The sequence below is a fragment of the Erinaceus europaeus genome, chromosome 9 (genome assembly GCF_950295315.1).
Source record: "Erinaceus europaeus chromosome 9, mEriEur2.1, whole genome shotgun sequence".
Classification (NCBI taxonomy): domain Eukaryota; kingdom Metazoa; phylum Chordata; class Mammalia; order Eulipotyphla; family Erinaceidae; genus Erinaceus; species Erinaceus europaeus.
This window is the reverse complement of record NC_080170.1, coordinates 15,375,713-15,400,432: the sequence shown is the minus strand read 5'-3', so window position 1 is coordinate 15,400,432 and position 24,720 is coordinate 15,375,713. Positions and strand designations below refer to the sequence as shown.

General features: G+C 44.7%; 1 protein-coding gene across 5 annotated transcripts in view; it reads right to left on the bottom strand.

Annotated features, from left to right (window-relative positions):
- Window positions 1-1,684: 1,684 nt before the first annotated feature.
- Window positions 1,685-24,720, bottom strand: part of LOC103117185 (BOLA class I histocompatibility antigen, alpha chain BL3-7-like) — a 64,734-nt gene continuing 41,698 nt past the window's right edge. The window contains exons 1-8 of one of the 5 annotated variants that reach the window (XM_060197396.1): window positions 11,804-12,055; window positions 8,405-8,512; window positions 4,874-5,134; window positions 3,856-4,131; window positions 3,225-3,500; window positions 3,013-3,118; window positions 2,648-2,680; window positions 1,685-2,474 (exon numbers count right to left, since the gene is read on the bottom strand). In XM_060197396.1, coding sequence (XP_060053379.1) covers window positions 2,671-2,680; window positions 3,013-3,118; window positions 3,225-3,500; window positions 3,856-4,131; window positions 4,874-5,134; window positions 8,405-8,453 — 978 coding nt within the window. In that variant the 5' untranslated portion in view covers window positions 8,454-8,512; window positions 11,804-12,055 and the 3' untranslated portion in view covers window positions 1,685-2,474; window positions 2,648-2,670. The other 4 variants (XM_016190011.2, XM_060197392.1, XM_060197394.1 and 1 more) reach the window with 4 other exon arrangements.

Here is a 24,720-nt window from a genome sequence, read left to right as displayed (position 1 = left end):
GGTCTATTTTTCATTTCCTAAATAACATCGGTAAAATATTCTGGACCTTTGGAGGGGGGGTTTTGTTTGATTTAGAGGCACTAGCTCCCATACAATAAACTGCACATACAGTCTCAAATGGGAGACACAGCATGATGGCTATGCAAAAATACTTTTTTGCCTAAGGCCAAAAAACCCCAGGTTCAATACCCAGCATCACAAGCCAGAACTGAGCTGTACTCTGATCTCTCTCTCTCTCTCTCTCTCTCTCTCTCTCATTAAAATAAAACAAGGGCTGGGGAGACAGCACATTTGGTAAGCAAGACATTCATGCTTTTGGCTCTAAAGTCCCATGTTCAGTCCCCAACACCACCATAAGACAAGAGCTGAGCAAAGTTTTAATTTTCTCTCAGTATCTCTCTCATTAAAATAAATAAATGACACCTGAAAAAATAAAATCTATTTTTCAAAGTATAAAAAAAGAGAGAGTTGAACGGTTTTTGTTTTGTTCTGCTTGTTTGTTTTGTTTTTTTGTCACCAGGGTTATTGCTGGGGCTAGGTGATTGTCAGTGCCTGAACAACTCTACCGTTCCCAGCAACTGTTTTAATGTTTTCTCCTTCTTTCTTCCTTTCTTTCTTTCTGTCTGTCTTTCTTTCTCTCTCTCTTTCTCTCTCTCTCTCTCTCTGTCTTTCTGAGAAAGGCAGAGAAATAGAAAAGGGAAAGAGAGGAAAAGAAAGAAACATTTGCAGCACTGTTCCACTATTTGTGAAGCTTCCCCCACTGCAAGTGGGGAACAGGAACTTGAACTCAGGCCCTCACACACGGTAACTTACATTCTCTACCAGGTGAGTCACTGCCAGACCCCAACACTATATTATTTCCTAAGTAAAAAAATTATTTATCTAGTATGGTTTCTTTTCCTTCTCATTAAATTTTGCCTTACTGTCAGATGCTTTCACTCATATATTGCAAATAGATAACTAAAGCAAAATATGGCAATCAAACATTACTTTTAGACTCTATGTAATCTGTGGTAGATATCAGAGGGAACACAGTAGAGGAGGTAGGAGGAAGAGTAGGTTGTGGCTCTATTAGGCATAATAACCTGGGGACTTTAATGGCCGGTGTGGTATCTGTATACACACAGATATATCTGTATAAATGTAATTAAAGTCCTAAATCATGTCTTTTTTTTTTTTTGCCTATAGGGTTGTTGCTGGGGCTCGGTGCCTACACTACAAACCCACTGCTCCTAGTGGCCATCTTTTTTTCTGGTGTTGTTGTTCTTGTTGGTATTTTTGCTGATGCTGTTGTTCTTGTCGGATAGGACAGAAAGAAATTGAGAGAGGAGGGGAAGATAGATATCTTCAGACCTGCTTCACTGCTTATGAAGTGACCCCCCCACATACAGATGGAGAGCCAGAGCTTGAACCAGGATCTTTGTGAGGGTCCTTGTGCTTCACACTATGTGCGCTTAACCTGCTGTGCCACCACCCAGCCCCCTCATATAATTTTTTTTTCCCAAAGCACTGCTCAGCTCTGGCTTATGAAAGTGCAGGGGATTGAACCTGGGACTTTGAAGCCTCAGGCATGAGAGTCTATTTGCATCATCATTATGCTATCTACCCCCACCCTCTAAATCATATAATATAATAAACCAATGTAAGACAATGAAAAATTTTTTAAATAAACTATTAAGGGGTATCAAAATTCTGCCATAGATGTTTAATCAAGATGTTTCCATTAAGAAGCACGTGTTTTAAAGAAGAATCATTTAAAATGGCAGCACACAAAAATCCAAAGTGGACCACAAAAGGTTCTCCTTTCCTTCTGAAGTTCTCAGGATGCAATGTTATCATGGGCCAGTCTTTTACTCTTAAGCTTCATTGCCAGAGGAGACACAGGTCTGAGACCACTCTTCCCCCAGTGGTGGACATGAAGCTGGTACTGAGGACCATTCTCCAACACGCTGTACATTGTGGAAATACTGATGCCAAGCAGCTCCTGTCCTCTCCAGACTTTGGGAGAAATGATGGATTGTTGGGCAGTATACCAGCTCCCCCCTGCTTAACGCTGTGGTCTAGTTACATAATCACTGTTTACCAGAGAACCGCCCTACCTGCAGGGCACTGGTTTAATCTCACTGGTTAATGGCACTCTTTTGGCTCCGCCCCCTCTCCTAGTCACACCCTGTTTTCCACCACTAGTTTTCACTCTTTTTTCCGTTCCACCCTCTCTACATACTGTTTCCACCCTACTATTTCTTTCTTGGCAGTATAAATACAGCTGCTCTTCTGATTAAACACACATGGAATTGCCTTCTGGCTCCGAGAGTCCCAGAGTCCCTCCACACGAGTCCCTGATCCCTCCAGCATGAGTTCCTGATCCCTCTCCCACGCAGCAGCCTAGGTTGGCTCCAGTGAGTTCTCTCCAACCCAGAGAGCACCTGCTCAGGAAGAAGCACCCTCAGGCTATCCCGGCAATGGATCTCCAGCTGCAAGAAGGAATGAAGGTTACTCATATGCCTCACTCAAGGACACTGAGAGATAATGGGAAGCTGAGACAAGGCTGGAAACAGGGAAGCACTAGTCCCACCACCCGCCTCCATCTTTGGGTTCTAAATCTGGAAAGCCAGAGTCTTCTCCTACCTGCCCACCCCACACTCACCTGGAGCTAGCTGGTAAAATTCATTATTCCAGCCTATGGAAAATACAACATACAAGAGATGAAATGGATGGGGCACAGACAAGGAGCCCTGGGTTCTCATCTCCCTTGTCCAGCTCCAGGTCCTGTCCATGTCCATATCCACGTCCATGGCTGATGGACTCCTCTGACTGTGGGATCACAGGTCCTCAGCACACTGTGTGTGTGTGTTGGGGGGGGGGGGCCTTTTCTTACAGATGGGAATTGGGAGCAGGCAGGGCCTCAGCAGTAGTTGCTGTTTCAAGGAGGAATCAATTTTGCCCAAGGAGGAGGACCAGAACATTTCTCTATAAGGGGCTAAACCAGCCAGAGGGCCTTCACCTCTTCACCTTCCTCTGAAGCACCACATGGTGAGGAGCACAACTCCAATCCCCAGAGAGATTTCTAGGCCGACAATGAGAATTATGGCATCGACTTCACGAAGAGAGGGTGATTCTAAAGAAGGCAGGGAGAGTGGGTACCATCATCACAGCACTGTCTCTGGGTGCTCTGGGACCTTCCCCCCCAGCCATTGTTCCTTCCTGGCCAAGCCCGTCCTCACCCCAGGCCACAGTCAGCGCCTGGCTCAGGCCAGAGTGCTGCACCCGACAGCGGTACTGAGTCTCCTTTCCTGGCGGCACCCGCACCACTGCCCATGTCTGGTAGGTGCCATCCCCGCTGGGCCGCGTCTCCAGTCTTTTAGTCTCTTGGCTCAGCTCCTTCTCACCCAGCCACCAGCTCACAGAGATCTCCCTGGGGTAGAAGCTCCATGCGTAGCACCTCAAAGTGGTGCCCACGTCCTTAGCTGAGTGCCTTGTCACTTGCACTGTGGGCTGCTCTGCAAGGAAAGGAGAGGAGGCTGGGGAGGAGTGTTGTTTGCACGTTGTTTGATCCTGAGCTCTCCAGCATCATAAAGGGGTAGAGGGTTGAGGGAAATGGGAACACTGGGGACATAACTAATCTCTGTCAAGAACACCTCCAGTTTGAGAGTTCAGTGTTTTATTCATTGTGCCACCTCCCAGACTACTCCTCCCCTCTTTCTCTCAAAGTGCTCCCAGGACAGAATCTTGGTGTGATAGGCACTTAGATGTCAACTTTATTGGAAGATGGCTCCTAGGCATTGGGTCAGACATTATTCTGGGTGAAAGTATTTTTGCTGAGATTAACATTTGAATTCTCAGGCTGGGCCTTACCTCTGTGGGTGAGGCTGTGACCTCCCAGCTCCAGATACCTGTGCAGAGAACTGAGGCAGAGGCTGCCCAGGTAGGCCTTGTAGTAAGAGGCATAGTGGCGCTCCGTCTCCCATCTGTGTTTGGTCTTCCGGGACATGAGGTGGGAAGACACCCAGCTCAGAGTCTCCAGTTCCAACATCAGATGGTCCTGCCCATCATAGCCAAACTTCCAGAAGCCTCTGGAGCCACTGCCCTCCTGGACCTCACATCCCAACATCAACTGAATGGTGTGTGTACCTGCACAAGAGGACAGGAAGGTGACAGTTGACAAAGACAACTCTGAAAGTCAAGAAACCCCATCCACAAACAAGGCCTCCAATCAGTGAATGTTGGGCATCAGCATTAAAAAAAGAAGGGAAATGGCACAAAGCGCAAGGACCAACTTAAGGATCCTGGTTCAAGCCTCTGGTTCCCCACCTGCAGGGGGTTCACTTCACAGGTGGTGAAGCAATCTGCAGGTGTCTATCTTTCTCTCCCCTCTCTGTCTTTCCCTCCTCTCTCAGTTTCTCTCTGTCTTATCCAACAACAACAACAACAATAATAATAATAACAATAACAATGATGATAAACAAGGGCAACAAAAGGGAAAAAAAATTAAAAATTTAAAAAGAAAAGAAAAGAAAGAAGAGAAAAACTCCCCAGGGCAGGAAGATAGCATAATGCTTATGCAAAAAGACTCTCATACCTGAGGCTCCAAAATCTGAAGTTCAATCCCTGGCATCACCATAAACCAGAGCTGAGCAGTGCTCGGGTTAAAAAAATTAAATTAAATTAAAATAAAACAACAAAAAACTCCTCAGGCAATTTTCATGAGGTGCCAGGTCTGAGAAAATTCTGGACCTCTATTTTTTTTTTATCATGAAAATAAAAGTGAAAATAACACGTCCATTCATCATTTTACACACAACAATGATGGGGAAATGCTGCCTAGAGGTTCAGCATAGCCTGTGAAGGAAAGAGCATGGGGATCCCCACTCACCACTGCTCTGGTTGTAATAGGACATCAGTGTCCTCATCTCTCCCTGCTGGAGTTTCGCCCAGGCCCTCAGCTTCTGGGTCTCTGTCTCCCAATACTGGGCATCCACATGTGCCATCCATGGGACCTGGGGTTCTGCCTTGCCCACATGACTGTCAAACTGGATAAAGTTCTGGTGGTTCACACAACCTCTGACCAGAAACTGGGGCAGGTGTGGGCCTGGCTCTGACAGGAACAGATAGTGGTAGCGGAGGAAGTGTGTTCCTGCAGACAAAAGACATGGTTATGAACGATGCACCTTTTATATTAACAGAGGGTATTAGAAACCCATCCATTTCGATGACCTGACAATATAAGAAGCTAATTTTAAATCTCTTTTAAATATTTTATTTGTGTTTTTAATTAGAGAGATATAGGGAAAAGATATATATAGAGAGAGAGAGAAAGAGGGAGAGATCAGAGATTGGCTCAGCTCTGGCTTATAGTGGTGCTACACCACTATAGACCTAGGTTAAACCTAGGTCTTTGGAGTCTCAAGAACCAAAGTCTTTTGCATTACCACTATAGTATCTCTCCAGCCCTCAATTTTTTTTCCTCTAGGATTATCACTGGGGCTTAATATCAGCACCACTCCCAGTAGCCATTTTTTCCTTTTTTTTTTTTTTTCTATTTTATTTGATAGGACAAAGAGGAATTGAGAGGGGAGGGGAGATAAAGGAGAGAGAAAGATATCTGCAGGCCTGCTTCACTACTTGCGAAATATTCCATTACAGGTGGGGAGCAAGGACTCAAACCCAGGTTCTCTCAGATCCAATCTTCTTTAAAAATAAATTCTGGAGCTGGTGGTATGACCAGTAAAGTGCACAAATTATCATGCATGAGGACCAGGGCTCAAGCCGCTCATCCCTACAAGCAAGGGGGAAGTTTCACGAGCAGTGGAGCAGGCTGCAGGTCATTCTCTCTCTCTCTCTCTCTCTCTCTCATAACTAAAAATAAATACATTTTTAAACAAAGAAAGAAAGAACAGCTTTTATTCTCTCAGTACGTGTAACCTACAAAACCTGAGGCCAGATCTGGGAGGCAGGAAGTCACTAGAGAAATCTGCTGTTTCCTGAGCTGGTCCACAATTTGGCTCTGAAAAACTCCTTCAACAAGTTGTTTTCTTTCATAGCTGAGTTTCAAAACAGTATTCATGTCATAGTGGCTATTGTTTCCATCAGTAATTCTCTTTAGAATAAATCTAAAAGGACAGTGTCACAAGCCTTTTTTTTTTTTACACCAAGGTCTAGGAGTTCATTAGCATATCAGCACCCAAAGGTGGGTAGTAGAAAGAGGAAAATCAGTACCTGCATGCTGACTCCACCAATCCTTGTGCCTATGTTTTCTTTATGATAAAGACAGATAAAGATAGAAACAGAGTGATGAAGAAAGAGAAACACCTGTGACACTGCCCTACAGCTCGTGAAGCTTCCCCCCTGCAGATTGGTACTGGGAGCTTGAACCCAGATCCTCACACATAATAATGTGTGTGTGTGTGTGTTCTACCATGTGTGTCATCACCAGGTCCTACCATTTTTTTTTTTTTGAGATTTATTTATTTATGGGCTGGGGAAACAGTATAATGGCTATGCAGAAGGCTCTCTTGCCTGAGGCTCTGAAGTCCCAGGTTCAGTCACCACCTCCACGATAAACCAGAGCTGAACAATGCTCTCTGGTCTTTCTCTCTGTGTATCTCTCTCTCTCTCTCTCTCATTAAATAAATAAAATTATTTTTAAAAGATTCATTTATCGGGTGGGAGTAGATAGCATAATGGTTATGCAAAGAAACTCTCATGCCTGAGGATCCAAAGTCCCAAGTTTAATCCCCTTTACCACCATAAGCCAGAGGTGAGTAGTACTCTGGTAAAAAAAAAAAAAAAATTGGGAGTTGGGTGGTAGCACATCGGGTTAAATGCACCTGGTACAAAGTGCAAGGACTGACATAAAGATCCTGGTTCAAGCCCCCAAATCCCCACCTGCAGTGGAGTCGCTTCACAGGCAGTGAAGCAGGTCTGCAGGTGTCTCTCTCTCCCCTTCTCTGTCTTCCCCTCCTCTCTCCATTTCTCTCTCTCCTGTACAACAATGACAATAATAATTGCAACAATAAAAAACAACAAGGCCAACAAAAGGGAAAAAATAAATATTTTTTTAATTATTTATGCATTTACTTATTAAAGAGAGAGAAGCAGAGCATGACTCTTGGCACATGCAATGCTAGGATCAGATTAGGGACCTCATGGCTGTAAGGCCAGCATTCTAGTCACTGTGCCATCATCTGGGCCACTTTGTCTGAAATGAGAATAGAGCAGGTCCATTTCTTGATGAAGAAAACTTGCTCATGGAGGATGGGATCAACCATGGAAGCATTAAAGCAAAGATCTGACATCAGGCCTGGGCTGGTGTGGGTCTCTCTCACAACTTATCTCCTCTTAAACACTGAGTTAAGGTCAGTGAGGGGAGCTCCTGGACTGGCAGCTGTGAAGGAACATGAAGGCCTTGGGGGAAACAAAGACCCTAACTACTCCATATTAAGGTGACGATTGACTCTGATCTATGCAGCTCTGCCTGGGTGCGAGTGAGACAATGGTTCTGTGTCCTTGGGTAGCTGCTGCGCCTCCTGGGTGGTGGGGGTTATGGGAGGTCCTATTCTGTCTTCCTCTCCATGGGGAGCACCGTATGGTAGGCTGAATCAAGGCCCCCAAGTTGACCCTAAGGCAGAGAAGAAGTCTGTGACTATCAGTAGAATAGGTAACATGGTAAATATGGAGCAGAAATGGGCCAGGTGGCAGCACACCTGGTTAAGCATTCACATTACAGTGCCCAAAGACCTGGGTTCAAGCCCCCAGTCTCCACCTGCAGGGTGAAAGCTTTGAGAGTGATGAAGCCAGGTTAAAGGTGTCTCTCTGGCTCTCTCCCTCTCTATCCCCCCTCTTGATTTCTCTCTTTCTCTAATAAATAAATAAAGATAATTATATATATATATATATATAGAGAGAGAGAGAGAGAGCGCAGAGAAAGATGCAGGCAGATAGCATGAGACAAGAAACATAAGGAAGGACGGCATGTAGGACAGGCTCTGCAGATGTCACCTCAGCCTCCTTTGTAGTTCTAAGGGAAAGGTGGGCATGGGAATTAGGAAGAGTTGGATCAGGGAAGCTGTTTAAATGAGAGGCCAGCACTCAAGAGACCAAGTTCCAGTCCTCACAGCATCCTCAGAGGCTGCTGAATGTTTCCTAAGCTGGTCCACAATTTGGCTCTGAAAAAACTCCTTCAAGAAGTTGTTTTCTTCATAGCTGTATTTCAAAACGGTATTCATGTCACAGTGTTTTGTTGTCACAGTGACTATTGTTTCAATCAATCTATCTTTAGAATCTACCTTCTGGCTCACCCTCTGGCAGGGTGCCCTACACTCCCAAATTACAGACACATCCTGCTATGACTGGGGTTCCACCCTCCGCCATCTTGCCCCTTTTTTGGCAGGCGGGCAGGTCTTACCAGGAGGCCACGACTTGTTGTCTGAGTTCACTTCACGTAGTTGTGCCATCGCCACCCGTGCTGAGGAAGCAGGGCCATCCTCCACCACAGGCAGCACCCAGGGACTCTCTGCAAGAGGGAAACAGAAGTATGAATCTCAAGGCAAAATCATCCTGCACCCCCTTGGGTCTGCAGGTAGAGATGATGCTGAATGATAACAAAAGACAGATAAGAAGAGAAGGAGGAAGTGGGGGACTGGTCTCAGCAGTCACTATGTCCTCAGCACACAGCACCAAGGCAACAGGGTGGAGTTCTGGACCTTGGTGCCAAGCAGGGCTCTTGGACTTTACAAGTATTGACTATGACTCAGAGTTCATAGGCATTTCACTGCTTTCCTGCCAAGTAGCCTTGATGCTCCACCTAGATAAAGAACAGGGGAGTCAGGACGAGGCCCCTCCCACCTCTGCCAGAAGTTCTCCCTCCAGTATCCTGGAGAATCCTACTATTGGCATGTCTGCAGGTTTTCAGGTGGGAGGGATCACTGGACACTGGCAGGACTGAGAGCCCAGGTGATGCCCATGTGCTGCGCCAGATAGGGAGCCCACACCCGCCTTCTCCACCTTGTTCTGTCTACTTGCCGACTATGACAGCTCATCCCTCACTCCTTGAAAAATCACTCATCTAACCAAAAAAATTGTCTTGCACCTACTATAAACCAAGCACTGGCATCTGGGTGTGTGGCCTGGAGACAGATGAACAAAGACATGTGGCCCAGTGGAAACTGAACTCAGAGCTGAAGGAGGGACAAATGAGCACTTAAACAGACAGGACCAACCGGGTGGTGGTGGGGGGGGGGGGGCGGGTTAGTGTGGAGTTTAAGATGGGGCAGTCACCGGAGCATCAACCACAGAGAGGATCTCTGGCAGGATGAAACATAGAGAACTTGCCAGCTGTGGAGTCAGTGAGTGTGTGGACAGAAAGAATTCTTCAAAGCTAGAGAGTATGGGAATATTTGTCTCTCTTAAATCAGAAACTAGGAGCTCACTGTGGTTCAATAAAACCACTGGTGATTCTGGGGTAAAGGAAACCAGAAGTCTCCACTCACTGCCATTGATGTAATGACAGCTCTCCTCAGAAAGGAGACACAGAGTTTTTTGTTTGTTTGTTTGTTTGTTTAAATATTTATTTATTTATTTCCTTTTGTTGCCCTTGTTGTTTTATTGTTGTAGTTATTGTTGTGATTGATGTCATTGTTGGATAGGACAGAGAGAAATGGAGAGAGGAGGGGAAGACAGAGGGGGGAGAGAAAGACACCTGCAGACCTGCTTCACCACCTGTAAAGCGACTACCCTGCAGGTGGGGAGTCAGGGGCTCAAATCAGGATCCTTACACAGGTCCTTGTGCTTTGCGCCACTTGCGCTTAACCCGCTGCACTACTGCCCGACTCCCAAGACATAGGTTTTTATCTGGAACTAAAGCATGGGTTCTGATATTCTCCTGAGCTTTGTTGCCTCCATTCATGGTGAAAAAAAAACTAAATTTTAGTAAAGGTTTGTGAAAATAAAGTCCTGTTTTGTTTTTTTTCTCCAACTTGAGGCTCCTGAGGTCAAGTTTTCAGGGTCATACACCCATGGGATCCATGATGCCCAGGGTAGAATTTCTACCCCTTTTACAAAAGACACAGGCCTTTTACAAAAGACACAGGCATTTTCTCCAAAGCCTGCCCTGAGCAGCTCCTGTTTCAGCACACCCAGCCCCAGCCTAGTGTCCAGGCCTTTATTCAAGAGCAACCCCTCACCCTGCTCTCACCTGCTGACTCTAGATCCCAGCTTATTAAACAGCTTTGTAACCACCTAACCTGAAATCAGTCTGTATCTAGAATCTGATCCCATGGTCCTAGATACTACCATCTTCTCCCCTTTTTTGCTAAGCATTCTGTGCTCAGTTCTTCACTGAGGCAACATGGGCTCCTAAGTCAGCCTGCTAGGTCTAATCTAACTGGATTTCTTTGTAACGCCTTCATTGAATTTTATGTATTAGAAAGCACCCTGGAACCTCTTGTCAACCTCTCCAGGAACTTGCCCTCATGTGGAACAATGGTAGGGACTACCCCACTCTCCAAAGGGAGCTGGGTCAACATACTCTGCCACTCAAGGAAGACAAGTCCTGAAGTGAGTACAGCCTAGAATGTTCCTAGCTGTGACTATGGGATGCAAGCTCAGACCTACAGGGATGCAGAGATCACATGGGCTCCTGTGCTGAATATGGGCCCCAGGTCAGATCAATGGAATTTACAGTTAACAATATTTATATACTTTTTGCAGATTTTGGAGCTACTCTCTTCCCTGATCCAGCTTTCCAGTCCTATTTCCAACACTGACAACATCTCCCCAGACAACAGCTTTACCCACCTGCATGTCAACTGTTGGGCCTAGGCAAATTAGTAGTCATGGACCCCTTGGAATATACTTAAAATACACTTCCTGGCTTTTTCCAAAATGAAGTCCCCAAATCTTATCTGCTATATTCTCCTTTTGATTACTGACTATTAAACAGTTTGTTCTGCTTTATATCTTAATGCTTTTCAACCACCAAGTTGCAGACTCTACCATGACGCTAACCTGATTTCCATGGGCAGATGACCCCACCAATGTGTCCTGGAGCTCCGCCTCTCCAGAGCCCTGACCCACTAGGAAAAGAGAGAGGCAGGCTGGGAGTATGGATTGACCTGCCAACACCCATGTTCAGCAGGGAAGCAATTACAGAAGCCAGACCTTCCACCTTCTGCACCCCATAATGACCCTGGGTCCATACTCACAGAGAAATAAATAATAGGAAAGCATGGACAGAAGGTAAATAGCATGATGGTTATGCAAACAGATTCTCAGATATGAGGCTTCGAAGTTCCAGTTTCAAGCCTCGGCACCACCATAAGCCAGAACTGAAAGGAGGAGGGGGGGGGAGGGGGAGGGGGAGGGGGGAGGAGGAGGAGGAGGAGGAGGAAAGAAAGAGAGAAAGTGAAAGTGAAAGAAAAGAAAAGAAAAAGGTTCCAATGGAGGGGGTGGGATGCAGAACTCTGGTGGTGGGAATTGTGTGGAATTATACTCCTCTTATCCAGAAAAATAATTAAAAAAAAAAAAACACCCTAAGATGTGGTCTAAGCATTGAAAATGTTGATAACTACATTCTAGATGCCACGAAAGGGAGGGAGACATTGAGAAATTGTGAGAGTGGACAACGGGAGCCCCACCCTGCCCTACCAAAACCCTGGTCAATTCTTCAACTGCCCTATCCCACCCCCCACCCCCACCCCCAAAACTCCAGGAGGCATTGCTCTCTCAGTAGTCTCTTCCTATCTTACTCCATCACACACGCCCCTTGGGGGGTTCGTAGGGGCCTCCCTTCTCTCTGCCCCCTCACCTGCAGCGCCCCAGAGCGCCAGTCCCCATAGAGGCAGCAGCAGGAGCAGGAGGCGCGGCCAGGCGCTCCAGGGTCTTAGGCCCAGAACCGCCAGCGCTGCCCCTCTGTGGGGGGTGGTCGCAAAGTCGCGTCCTCTGTGCAGCAGTGGTCTGGCACCAAGGCCCGGTGGGATCCACGTGGTGAGAGTGCAACCTTTGGACAAGTCCCTTGAGAGCAGAGAAGTTAGGAGCTCTCACAATCCCTGAACCTTGCCCCGCCACGCCCCCCCCAAGGCCCTGCCCACAGTCTTACTCAACCCTTGGCTTCAAAGCTTAAACTCGCCCCGCCCACTTTCCTGCACTCAGCAGGTCTAACCACTCAGGCATATTCCACCACCTGGTCCCTGTCTACACTTCCTGCCCATCCAAGCTGCCAGCCCTGACCAGGACCGGGTCCCTCCCAACTGGCTCCAGTCCCCGACCACCCTGACCTGGATTTTAGGACCTGATGAGTCCTGTAGAGACAGAGCATCACTGTTCGTCCCACACTAACACTGACTTCCAGAAAGACACCAACGCTATGGAAGGAAAGCAGATGGGACTATGTGCTCGGTACTTTCCCGAGAGTGACTCACCTGCAGGGCCCTCACAGCCACAGCTTACTCTGCCAGTTTATGTCCATATCTATTGTGCGTACAGTTTACATAAATATGCAAGTGCCTGATAATTTAATCTATGCTATCAATATAGTCCATCTAAATTTTACATATTAAAACCGCATTGTGTTATAATTAAATTTCAGCAGTTTGTTGAGGGAATGTTGACATAGTAGATTGTTTGCATCATGGGGACATGGTTCCACATCTTTCCAAGATGAGTGCCAACACATCTTGCCCTCCACCAAACTGTAATGCTCCTATAAATCAATATTTAATACTTTTGTGACAAATAGCACTTTACATTGATTTTAAGCTTTGATTACAGGAGTGTGTGAATTAAATTACCTCTGCATTTCCTTTCAGAACAGAAAGACTGTAACAAAATCTTTGTAACAAGGAGAGCTGTCCTGACACAGAGAGAGAGAGAGAGAGAGAGAGAAACACCCAAGCCCTGAGCAAAAAAAGAAAGAACAAGACAGAGCCTCCAGAACCGGTGACAAGTAATCATGACACAGAGAACAAGAAAGATGGTGCTGTGGATGAAAGCAGTGCTGGGTTCACTGGGAAACAGGTGATTCTCCTTCCAGTGTTTCCTGGTGAGCTCCAGCAGGGGCACCTGAGCCGCTCACAGCCCACACCCTCCCAGAGGGATGGTTCACCCAATAGGTCTGAGGACCAGGTCCTCCAGCAGAATTCCAGACCCATCCTCAGCATGAAGGGAGCCTTGTAGCTCAAGCTGCAGCTCAAGGCAAGCCAACTAATACTATCAGCAGTCCCAAAATGAGCTGGGACAGCACTAACCAATTGCAGAAAGCTCGCGGGGCCAAAATTCCTATTAGCCAGGCTCCCCACAGGCTTCTTCCATGTTTGCTGCCCCCTGCAGAAAGAACTCAGGAAACTCTCTGGAATAAGTTGAATTGTCAAAGCCCCTTATTTAGAACCTATGGTTTTGTCAATGTTTCCTTTTTATAAATAAAAAAATTTTAAGGGAGTCGGCCAGTAGCGCAGCGGGTTAAGCGCACGTGGCGCAAAGCGCAAGGACCCGCATAAAGATCCCGGTTCGAGCCCCCGGCTCCCCACCTGCGGGAGAGTCGCTTCACAGGCGGTAAAGCAGGTCTGCAGGTGTCTTTCTCTCCCCCTGTCTGTCTTCCCCTCATTTCTCCATTTCTGTCTGTCCTATCCAACAATGACGACAACAATAATAACTACAACAATAAGACAACAAGGGCAGCAAAAGGGAATAAATAAAAATACATTAAAATAAATAAACATTTTTATTAAAAAAAATTTTTAAAGAATGTGAATTAAAAAAAAAAAAGAAACAGGAACCATGTTTCCCAGGCTCTGAGGTCCTGAATCTCTGGTGTGTCATGGGGTGTCTAGGCACAAAGCAGGAATTGTATGTGACCCAGCTGTGCCCACACAACATCTCACTCAGTGTGGACAGCCTCGTGGGTGTGGACAGGAGACTGAGGCAGAAGGAAGCCCCTTGTCCCTGGCTGACACTGGGCAAGGCAGGGGTCTCCCCACCCCAAGGTCTCTCTCACTTGAGCCTCTGCTCAGTTCAAGCCCCTTGGCTTCCCTCCACTGCCTGTAGAGATGGAGCCTGAGGTCTGGGGTGGGTATGATTAGAAGTGTTTGGGGAGGAGTCGGACAGTAGCACAGTGGCTTAGCGCCTGTGGCGCAAAGCGCAAGGACCGGCATGAGGATCCCAGCTCAAGCCCCTGGCTCGCCACCTGCAGGGGAGTCCTCTCACAAGCAGTGAAGCAGGTCTGCAGGTGTCTTTCTCTCCCCCTCTCTGTCTTCCCCTCCTCTCTCCATTTCTCTCTGTCCTATCCAACACTGACAACATCAATAATAACAATAATAACTATAACAATAAAAACAAGGGCAACAAAAATAAATAAATAAATAAATAAATTTTAAAAAAGGAAGTGTTTGGGAACTCCACCTGCATGGGAGGAAGCTTCAGAAATAGTAAAAATAGTGCTACAGATATCTCTCCCCTCCTCTCCTTTCCTCTCCTCTCTCCTCTCAATTTCTCTCTATCTCTATAAGATAAATGAATATATGTAGTGTTTGAGAAGGGGGGATCCAGGCAGTGGTGCACCTGGTTAAGCACACACATTACAGTATGCAAGCACCCAGGTTCAAGCCCCTGGTTCCCACCTGCAGGGGGAAAGCTTCACAAGTGGTAAAGCAGGGCTACAGGTGTCTCTCTGTCTCTCTATCTTTCCCTTTCCTCTCAATTTTTCTCTTTCTCTATCCAATGGTAAATAAATAAATGCGTGGTCCAGGAGGTGGCGCAGTGATAAGGCTTTGGACTCTCAAGCATGAGGTCTTGAGTTGGATCCCGGCAGCACATGTGCCAGAGTGATGTCTGGTTCTTTCTCTCTCTCCTCCTATCTTTCTCATTAATAAATAAATAAAATATTTAGAAATAAATAAATAAATAGCAGGGGTAGATAGTATAATGGTCATCGAAAGAGACTCTCATGCCTGACGTTCCAGGTTCAATTCCCCCACCACCACCACCACTACCACCACCATAAGCCAAAGATGACCAGTGCTCTGGTAAAATAAATAAATAAATAAACTTTTTTTTTTTAAAAAAAGTGTTTTTGAGGAGATTTGAGGGTGGGGAGGGAAAGAGCCACTGCTGTCAGCTAAGGTCAGGAACCCTGTGTGGCCTAGGGGAGTCCAGGCTGGATGGTGGAAGCACAATGGGTCACCTTGACAGTGAATACTGCTGCTCTGACCCTTCTGTCACAACTGATTCTGAGGGTTCATGGCTTCTTCTTGATTCTGGGGAGAAACTGGGAAGACTTACAGACAGAAAGAACTAAGTCTCTGACAAGTCTCCCATAGCCCTGGAAGGACAAGCAAGACAACACAGTGTGGGAAATGGGTCCACTGTCTGAGAAGTCCAGACCATTGTTTCCATGAGAGTTTGAGCAGGTAGACCCCAAATTCTCCCCATTTCTGTGTAGAGACAATGACAGGTCCCCCCTGACCTCGTGAACTAATGATGAGGGGCTATCTTTCTGTACATGCCACTCTGCCCCCCTTAAAACAAAGGCCAAGGAGGTCAGGCGGTAGAGCACTGGGTTAAGCACACGTGGCCCAAAGTGCAAGGACCAGCATAACGATCTCGGTTTAAGCCCCTGGCTCCCCACCTGCAGGGGGGTTCACTTCACAAGTGGTGAAACAGGTCTGTCTATCTTTCTCTCCCAATCTCTGTCTTCCCCTCCTCTCTCAATTTCTCTCTGTCCTATCCAACAATGACACTAATAACAACAATAATAATAATAACCACAACAATGATAAAACAAAAACGGAAAAAAAATAGTAGATTCAAGCCACAGTAATAAACCTGGAGGCAAAATAAAAATTTAATTAAATAAAACAATATTTTGGCGTATCGCACCAAGGTAAAAGACTCTGGGGTGGGTAGGGGAGAATACAGGTCCAAGAAGGATTCAGAGGAGCTAGTGGGGGTTGTATTGTTATATGGGAAACTGGGGAATGTTATGCATGTACAAACTATTGTACTTACTGTTGAATGTAAAACATTAATTCTCCAATAAAAAAAAAAGAGAGACAGAAAAAACACCGGGGGGAAGTTAGGCATTGTTTGTCTTATCTGAGAGGGAAGAGGAAAAAGGAAGGACACTTGGAAGTAGTAATAGGTGTACGTGTGACTTAGACAAGAAGTGAGAGTAGGATGATAGAAGTGAATCAAAATGGACCAGAAAAAAAAATTAGGTATATTCCACAGTAAGGTGTCAGGCTACAAAATTAACATTGAAAATTCAGTGGCATTCCTCTATGCAAACACTAAACTAGAAGAAATTGAAATCCAGAAATCAATTCCTTTTACTATAGCAACTATAAAACAATAAAATATCTAGGAGTAAACCTAACCAAAGAAGTGAAAGACTTGTATACTGAAAATTATGAGTCACTACTCAAGGAAATTGAAAAAGACACAAAGAAGTGGAAAGATATTCCATGTTCATGGGTTGGTAGAATTAACATCATCAAAATGAATATACTACCCAGAGCCATCTACAAATTTAATGCTATCCCCATCAAGATCCCAAGCACATTTTTTAGGAGAATAGAACAAATGCTACAAATGTTTATCTGGAACCAGAAAAGACCTAGAATTGCCAAAACAATCTTGAGAAAAAAGAACAGAACCAGAGGCATCACACTCCCAGATCTCAAATTGCATTATAGGGCCATTGTCATCAAAACTGCTTGATACTGGAACATGAATAGACACACTGACCAGTGAAATAGAATTGAGAGCCCAGAAGTGAGCCCCCACACCTATGAACATCTAATCTTTGACAAAGGGGCCCAGACTATTAAATAGGGAAACCAGAGTCTCTTCAACAAATGGTGTTGGAAACAATGGGTTGAAACATGCAGAAGAATGAAACTGAACCACTGTATTTCACCAGATACAAAAGTAAATTCTAAGTGGATCAAGGACTTGGATGTTAGACCAGAAACTATCAGATACTTAGAAGAAAATATTGGCAGAACTCTTTTCTGCATAAATTTTAAAGACATCTTCAATGAAATGAATCCAATTACAAAGAAGACTAAGGCAAGTATAAAACTATGGGACTACATCAAATTAAAAGACTTCTTCACAGCAAAAGAAACCACTACCCAAACCAAGAGACCCCTCACAGAATGGGAGAAGATCTTTACATGCCATACATCAGACAAGAGTTTAATAACCAAAATATATAAAGAGCTTGCCAAACTCAACAAGACAACAAATAACCCCATCCAAAAATGGGGGGAGGACATGGACAGAATATTCACCACAGAAGAGATCCAAAAGGCTGAGAAACACGTGAAAAAATGCTCCAAGTCTTTGATTGTCAGAAAAATGCAAATAATGACAACAACGAGATACCACTTCACTACTGTGAGAATGTCATACATCAGAAAAGGTAACAGCAGCAAATGCTGGAGAGGGTGTGGGGTCAAAGGAACCCTCCTGCACTGCTGGTGGGAATGTCAATTGGTCCAGCCTCTGTGGAGAACAGTCTGGAGAACTCTCAGAAGGCTAGAAATGGACCTACCCTATGATCCTGCAATTCCTCTCCTGGAGATATATCCTAAGGAATACAACATATCCATCCAAAAAGACTGTGTACACATATGTTCTTGGCAGCACAATTTGTAATAGCCAAAACCTGGAAGCAACCCAGGTGTCCAACAACAGATGAGTGGCTGAGCAAGTTGTGGTATATATACACAATGGAATGCTACTCAGCTATTAAAAATGGTGACTTCACCATTTTCAGCCGATTTTGGATGGACCTTGAAAAAATCATGTTGAGTGAAATAAGTCAGAAACAGAAGGATGAATATGGGACGATCTCACTCTCAGGCAGAAGTTGAAAAACAAGATCAGAAAACACAAGTAGAACCTGAAATGGAATTGGCGTATTGCACCAAAGTAAAAGACTCTGGGGTGGGTGGGTGGGGAGAATACAGGTCCAAGAAGGATTCAGAGGACCTAGTGGGGGTTGTACTGTTATATGAGAAACTGGGGAATGTTATGCATGTACAAACTATTGTACTTATTGTTGAATGTAAAACATTAATTCCCCAATAAAAAAATCAGAAAGAAAAAAAAATATATATATATATTGTAGGGGTCAGGTGGTAGCATACCTGGTTGAGCATGCACATTACCATGCTCCAAGACGCAGGTTCAAGGCTCCTGTTCTCACACACAGGGGGAAAGCTTCACAGGTGGTGAAGCAGTATTGCAGGTCTCTCTCTTCCTTCCTCCTCCCACCCCACCTGTCTCCTGCCCCCTTCCTTTGTCCCAGTTCCTTCTCGATTTGTCTCTATTCAATAAATATAATAAAGCATTAAAAAAATTAGGTATATTCCAAAGGGCCCATGACTTTACTGGGTTTTTTCCTGGGACTGACATCTAATATGCAGGTAGACCCAAGTTATTTTCTGAGGGGATGATGTCATGGCTGGAAAAAGGGCTATAAAGCTGGATCAGGGAAGAGAGTAGTTCCTAAATATGGGATAAAAAAAAGAATATTTTAAAAAGGCCATTAATTACTGTGTATTGTGTATAGCTGACTTGAAAACCGCTGCAAATGTCCAAATATTACTCAATTGCTTCCTCCCCCCCCACCCCCGCCCTGAAGTGTCTGTAATTTATCCCCAGAGAAAACCGCATTGTTGAGCTCATGACAAAGTCTTGTACAGTAACTTTCCAGTTGTGATCAAATACTTTGTAGGTCAAGATGTAACTATGCATTGTGTTGCATTGTGTTTGGGTTAATGATTACCTCAACCTTCTTTCTGGGCTACAGGTATATCTGCTTGCTTGAATCCCCCTAATAAATGAGTTGTCTCTCTGCGGCTTCTCCCTGAGCTGGATGAGTCTAGCATGGCTTCTTCCTCTCCATGCACATCACCCTGGACACCACGGCCACCCTGTGACCCCCAGGGGCCACTCTGATCCCCCACCACCGCTGGCCAGAGAGGCAGAGGACCGGGAGTGACCCACAACACAGAGGGGATAGGTGGTATCACACCTGATAGAGTGCACACACCACAGTGCACAAAGATCCAGGTTCAAGCCATTGGTCCCCAATTGCAGGGGGGAAACTTCAAGAGCAAGAGCAGTGAAACAGTCCTACAGGTGTCTCCCTCTCTCCCTCTCTCTCTCCCCTTCCTTCTCAACTTCTCTCTGTCTCTATCCAAAATAAGTAAATAAAATATCTTTTTTTTAATATTTTTTTATTTATTTATTCCCTTTTGTTGCCCTTGTTGTTTTATTGTTGTAGTTATTATTGTTGTTGTCATCGTTGTTGGATAGGACAGAGAGAAACGGAGAGAAGAGGGGAAGACAGAGAGGGGGAGAGAAAGATAGACACCTGCAGACCTGCTTCACCGCCTGTGAAGCGACTCCCCTGCAGGTGGGGAGCCGGGGTTCGAACCGGGATCCTTATGCCGGTCCTTGTGCTTTGCACCACCTGCGCTTAACCCGCTGCGCTACAGCCCGACTCCCTAAAATATCTTTTAAAAGAGAGGCAGACTGGGAGTATGGACCGACCAGTCAACGCCCATGTTCAGCGGGGAAGCAATTACAGAAGCCAGACCTTCTACCTTCTGCAACCCACAATGACCCTGGGTCCATGCTCCAAGAGGGATAGAGAATGGGAAAACTATCAGGGGAGGGGGTGGGATATGGAGATTGGGTGGTGGGAATTGTGTCGAATTGTATCCCTCCTACCCTATGGTTTTGTTAATTAATCCTTTCTTAAATAAAAAATAAAAAAATATATCTTTTAAAAATACAGCACAGAGATTCTGTCGGGAGTGTGGAGGTGAAATTGGGAGTCCTTGAATGTACCAGAGCCCTGGTTGTGGTAACCCAGCATCAATCTCCACATCTCCACTCATTCTCCCTTCCCCCAAGCGTGATGCTTCTGGGTTTCCATCTCCTAGTACTGAGCATCCATGGCTGCCATCCATGGATCCTCAGGCCTAAGCCTTCACAATTGTCAGACTGGATGAAGGGCTGTTCATTCATGGAGCCCACAGCCAGAAAGTGCAAACCTGACTCTGACAGAAACAGATAGTGGTAGTGGAAGGAGTGCATCCCTGCAGAGGGAAGATGTGGTTTCAGGTTTCTGTGAATACACAAATGATATGAAAGCAAAGCAGCCTTATATTATTATTATTATTATCATTATTGTTATTATTATCATTACTAATAATAAGAAGACATTTTCTGTGATCTGGATAGATTATTAAGCCAGCCATAATCTAAGCAAAGTATTTACGCTTCTCAATTCTGTAAGCTGGCAAGGTAAGGAAATTGTAGGAGAAACATTTGAATCTGGCAAATGTCTTTAAGAGTGAAGAAAATAGAAAAAAGGGGGGGCAAAGCCAAGATGACGGCTTGGAGACAACACCTGGCGTGAGCTCTGCAAGGAAGTTGCTTTCAGCCTGGGAATCTCACCACTAGATCCCAGATGATACCATGATGCCAACCAGATTTCCATAGGCAGACGACCCCACCATGTGTCCTGGAGCCCCACTTCCCCAGAGCCCTGCTCCACAAGGGAAAGAGAGAGCCAGGCTGGAAGTATGGATTGACCTGCCAATGCCCATATTCAGCGGCAAAGCAATTACAGAAGCCAGACCTTCTGCACCCTACAATGACCCTAAGTCCATACTCCCAGAGGGATAAAGAATAGGAAAGCAGGCAGGGGTAGATAGTATAATGGTTATGCAAAGAGACTCATGCCTGAGGCTCCATAGTCCCAGGTTCAATCCCCTGCATTATGATAAGCCAGAGCTGAGCAGTGCTGTGGTAAATAAAAAATAAATAAATAAATAAATAAATAAATAAATAAATAATAGTAAAGCTATCAAGGGAAGGATTGGATATGGAGTTCTGGTGGTGGGAACTGTGTGGAAATATACCACTCTTATCCTATAGCCTTGTCAATATTTTCATTTTATAAATAAAAATTTAAGGGGAGGCTCACAAAAATAAATAAATAAAATAAAGGGGCTGGATGGTGGTGCACCTGGCTGAGTGCACATGTTACAGTGCGCAAGGACCCAGGTTCGAGTCCCTGGTCCCCACCTGCAGGGGGAAAGCATCACAAGTGGCAAAGCAGTGCTGCAGGTGTCTCTCTGTCTCTCTTCCTCTCTATCCTCCCTTCCCTCTTGATTTCTGGCTGTCTCTATCCAATACATAAAGATAATTAAAAATTTTAAATAAAATAAAATAAAAATTTAAGGGAGTTAGGCTGTAGCGCAGCAGGTTAAACACACATGGCACAAAGCGCAAGGACATGTGTAAGGATCCAATTGGAGCTCTAGCTCCCCACCTGCAGGGGAGTCATTTCACAAGAAGTGAAGCAAGTCTGCAGGTGTCTATCTTTCTCTCTCCCTCTCTGTCTTCCCCCTCCTCTCTTCATTTCTCTCTGTCCTATCCAACAATGACTACAATAATAATAATAATAACTACAATAATAAAAAACAAGGGCAACAAAAGGGAATAAATATTTTTTATAAAGAACAGAAAAAAATTAAAATATAAAGTTATTACCTGTACTCTGAAAAAAAAACTGAAAAAAAATTAACCATTTCCCCAACATAAACTCAATAAAGCATTGAGTAGTGACCTAGAAGTTACCTTAAGCTACCCAAAAAGAGTGTTCTGGGAGGTGGCACAGTGGCTGAAGCACTAGACTCTCAAGCATGAGGTCCTGAGTTCAATCCCTGGCAGTACATGTACCAGAGTGATGTCTGGTTCTTTCTCTCCTATCTTTCTCATTAATAAATAAAATCTTAAAAAAAAAAAAAAAAAAAGCTACCTAGAAGATCCAGTTAAGACCACTGGCAAAGTCATCTACACTAAATAATAGATAATCAATGCAGATCAAAAATCCTTATGTTGGAAGATGCCATCTAGAACTTTCTTTTTTTTTATTTTATTTATTTTCCCTATTGTTGCCCTTCTTGTCTTTTTATTGTTGTTGTAGTTATTGTTGTTGTTGTTAGATAGGACAGAGAGAAATGGAGAGAGGAGGGGAAGACTAAGAGGGGGAGAGAAAGATAGACACCTGCAGACCTACTTCACTGCCTGTGAAGTGACTCCCCTGCAGGTGGGGAGCCAGGGGCTTGAACGGGGATCCTTCCGCCAGTCCTTGTTCTTTGCGCCACATGTGCTTATCCCATTGTGCTACTGCTCGACTCCCCATCTAGAACTTTAATAACTAGAGGAGTAAAATCAATGCCTGGCTCCACAGATTCAAAGAACTGGCTGATTCTCCTGTTAGAAGCTAATGTAGCTAGTGTCTTTAATTGTAAACCAATTCTCATCTGCCAACCAGAAAATCCTATGGCCCTCATACAGGATGCCAAATCTATACTGCCCATGCTCCCTAAGTGGCAACACATGGCCTGGATGAAAGCACATCTGTTTAACAATATTAGACAGCTGCCCAGCAGGCCACCACTGCAAGGACAAACGACTCTCACCAGGGGGCAGTAGAGCAACCTAGTGCTTTGTATAGTAAGCTTTGTACTCTACAAGGTGAGCTACCTCCCTCAGAATCCCTGCACATTGCTGTTGGAGACATAATGCTATATAGCACACTTAACAGACTAACGTGGTGGCCTGTACTGAAACAAATGTATGACTTACTTTACTGAAATACTGCTTTACTATGGGGAGTAAGAGGTTCCAGAACTAAACCATTCAAGTTTCTCTAAGGGGGGCTGCGTGGGGCGGACCTGGTTAAGCACACATGTTACAATGCACAAGAACCCAGGTTGAACCTCAGGTCAAGCTCTGCCAGGCTCTACCACATCCTCACGATTTCCCTGCAACCAATAACAAAAGTAATGACAAAACCTACACTGCACTCTGTTAAGACTGATCATAATGGAACAAGCAACATCAGTAATGCAGACTTTTTCAGGAGGCTCCAACAGGAAAAATGTTTTTCCCTTTATCTACACTACTTCCTTTAGTATTCCCCCTAAAATATAGAGAAAGATTGGTTCTTCGCACAGTGGAGGGACCACCTTACATAGCATAATTAATAAATGGAAAGTTATGGTACCTGCCTAGATACAATGGGCCTTTTAATCTACCACCCACCACTATGCTCCCACTTCCTTATGCAGGAATAGTACACGATAACCTAGGTCACATAGTGAGCATACACAGAAGATGATTTCCAGCTAGAGAGCTTAACTTTATGGAGAAGCTGGCCAGGTCAGCACCACCTTGGTGCCTTCTCAGTAAGGAACAAAACAAAACTCCTTGATCAAACAATGGAACAGATTTTATGAAAAATGGGCTGCTCAATTTGTTTAAGACCCCTAGAAAAATAACAAGCTTGAACGTTCTATGAACCATTGGCTTCTGATGCATAGGGGCAAGAGGATGGCATAAACATACAGGTAGAATATTAACCTTAATCAATAGGACATCTGCCTAGCACACAGGTACAGGAATAACAAAAGACATAGAAACTGTGATGTGATCTCTAGGGAGGAAAGTGCCCCTGGAATGTGAATGTTCCACAAAGCAGGAGGTGTTCCCTACTTGTGCTGTTCTTACTTGGTGATTTCTGTTTTAATTATCAAAGCCTTGGTAATTTTTGTATTAGTGACTAAAGCCTTGGTGATTTTTGTTTTAGTAATCTACACCTTGGTGATTTTTGTTTTAATGATCTAAGCCTTATGAGACTATAAAAATAAAGTTCTGCTTAAGTATGACAGAGATGTCTGCTTGAGCTTGATTCAGCATCAACTCACTCGTGTCTCATTCTTTGCTGACACCCCTCCTCCTCCAGGATACCCTAATAATCTGCTGGGACTGGCCCCCAAGCATTTGACCCTAAGATCCATAGATTCCTCAGGGCTATATGACTCCGTAAATTTGAATTCACGAGCCTCAATTTCAAGAAGAAAATAATGTTTATTTTCACTGGACTCTATTGGAATTGAGACTTTTGTCTACAACGAATGGAGGCAACACATTCAGAAGAAGCTCTGGTTCCAGATAGAAAATACACATAAGTCACGTGACAGCTATCACAGACACTTGGAAGTACCCTACTCACTCCTTCCAAATTCTGGTTTGTTACCCTTGTTTCCAGTTAAAATCTTGTTCAATGTGTCAGCTTAGAAACACAGATATTATGAGTCACAAGTGTCTGTTTATACTCAATTTTAAATATCTTTATAAAAACACAATTCGATGCCTTTGGAGTCCTGTGTATCTCATTTTCTGTATTGAAAGCATCTCGAGAAAGGCCCAGATTAAATTCTCATCACCAGTTGAAAAATAAGAACAGAAGGGAAAACACAAAGCAGAGCTTGGACTGGGTTTCATGTATGCACCAAAGTAAAAGACTCTGGGATGTAGGAGTCCGGCGGTAGCCCAGCGGGTTAAGTGTACATGGCACAAAGCGCAAGGACTAGCATAAGGATCCCGGTTTGAGGCCCTGACTCCCCACCTGTAAAGGAGTCACTTCACAGGCAGTGAAGCAGGTCTGCAGGTGTCTTTGTCTTCACCTCCTCTCTCCATTTCTCTCTGTTCTATGCAATAACAATGACATCAATTACTATAACAATAAAAAAAGGGCAACAAAAGGAAATAAATAAGTAAATAAATATTTTTTAAAAAGATTCTGGGATGGGAGGCAGTATTCAGGTCTTTGCGGGCGGGGGGAGAAATTGTTGT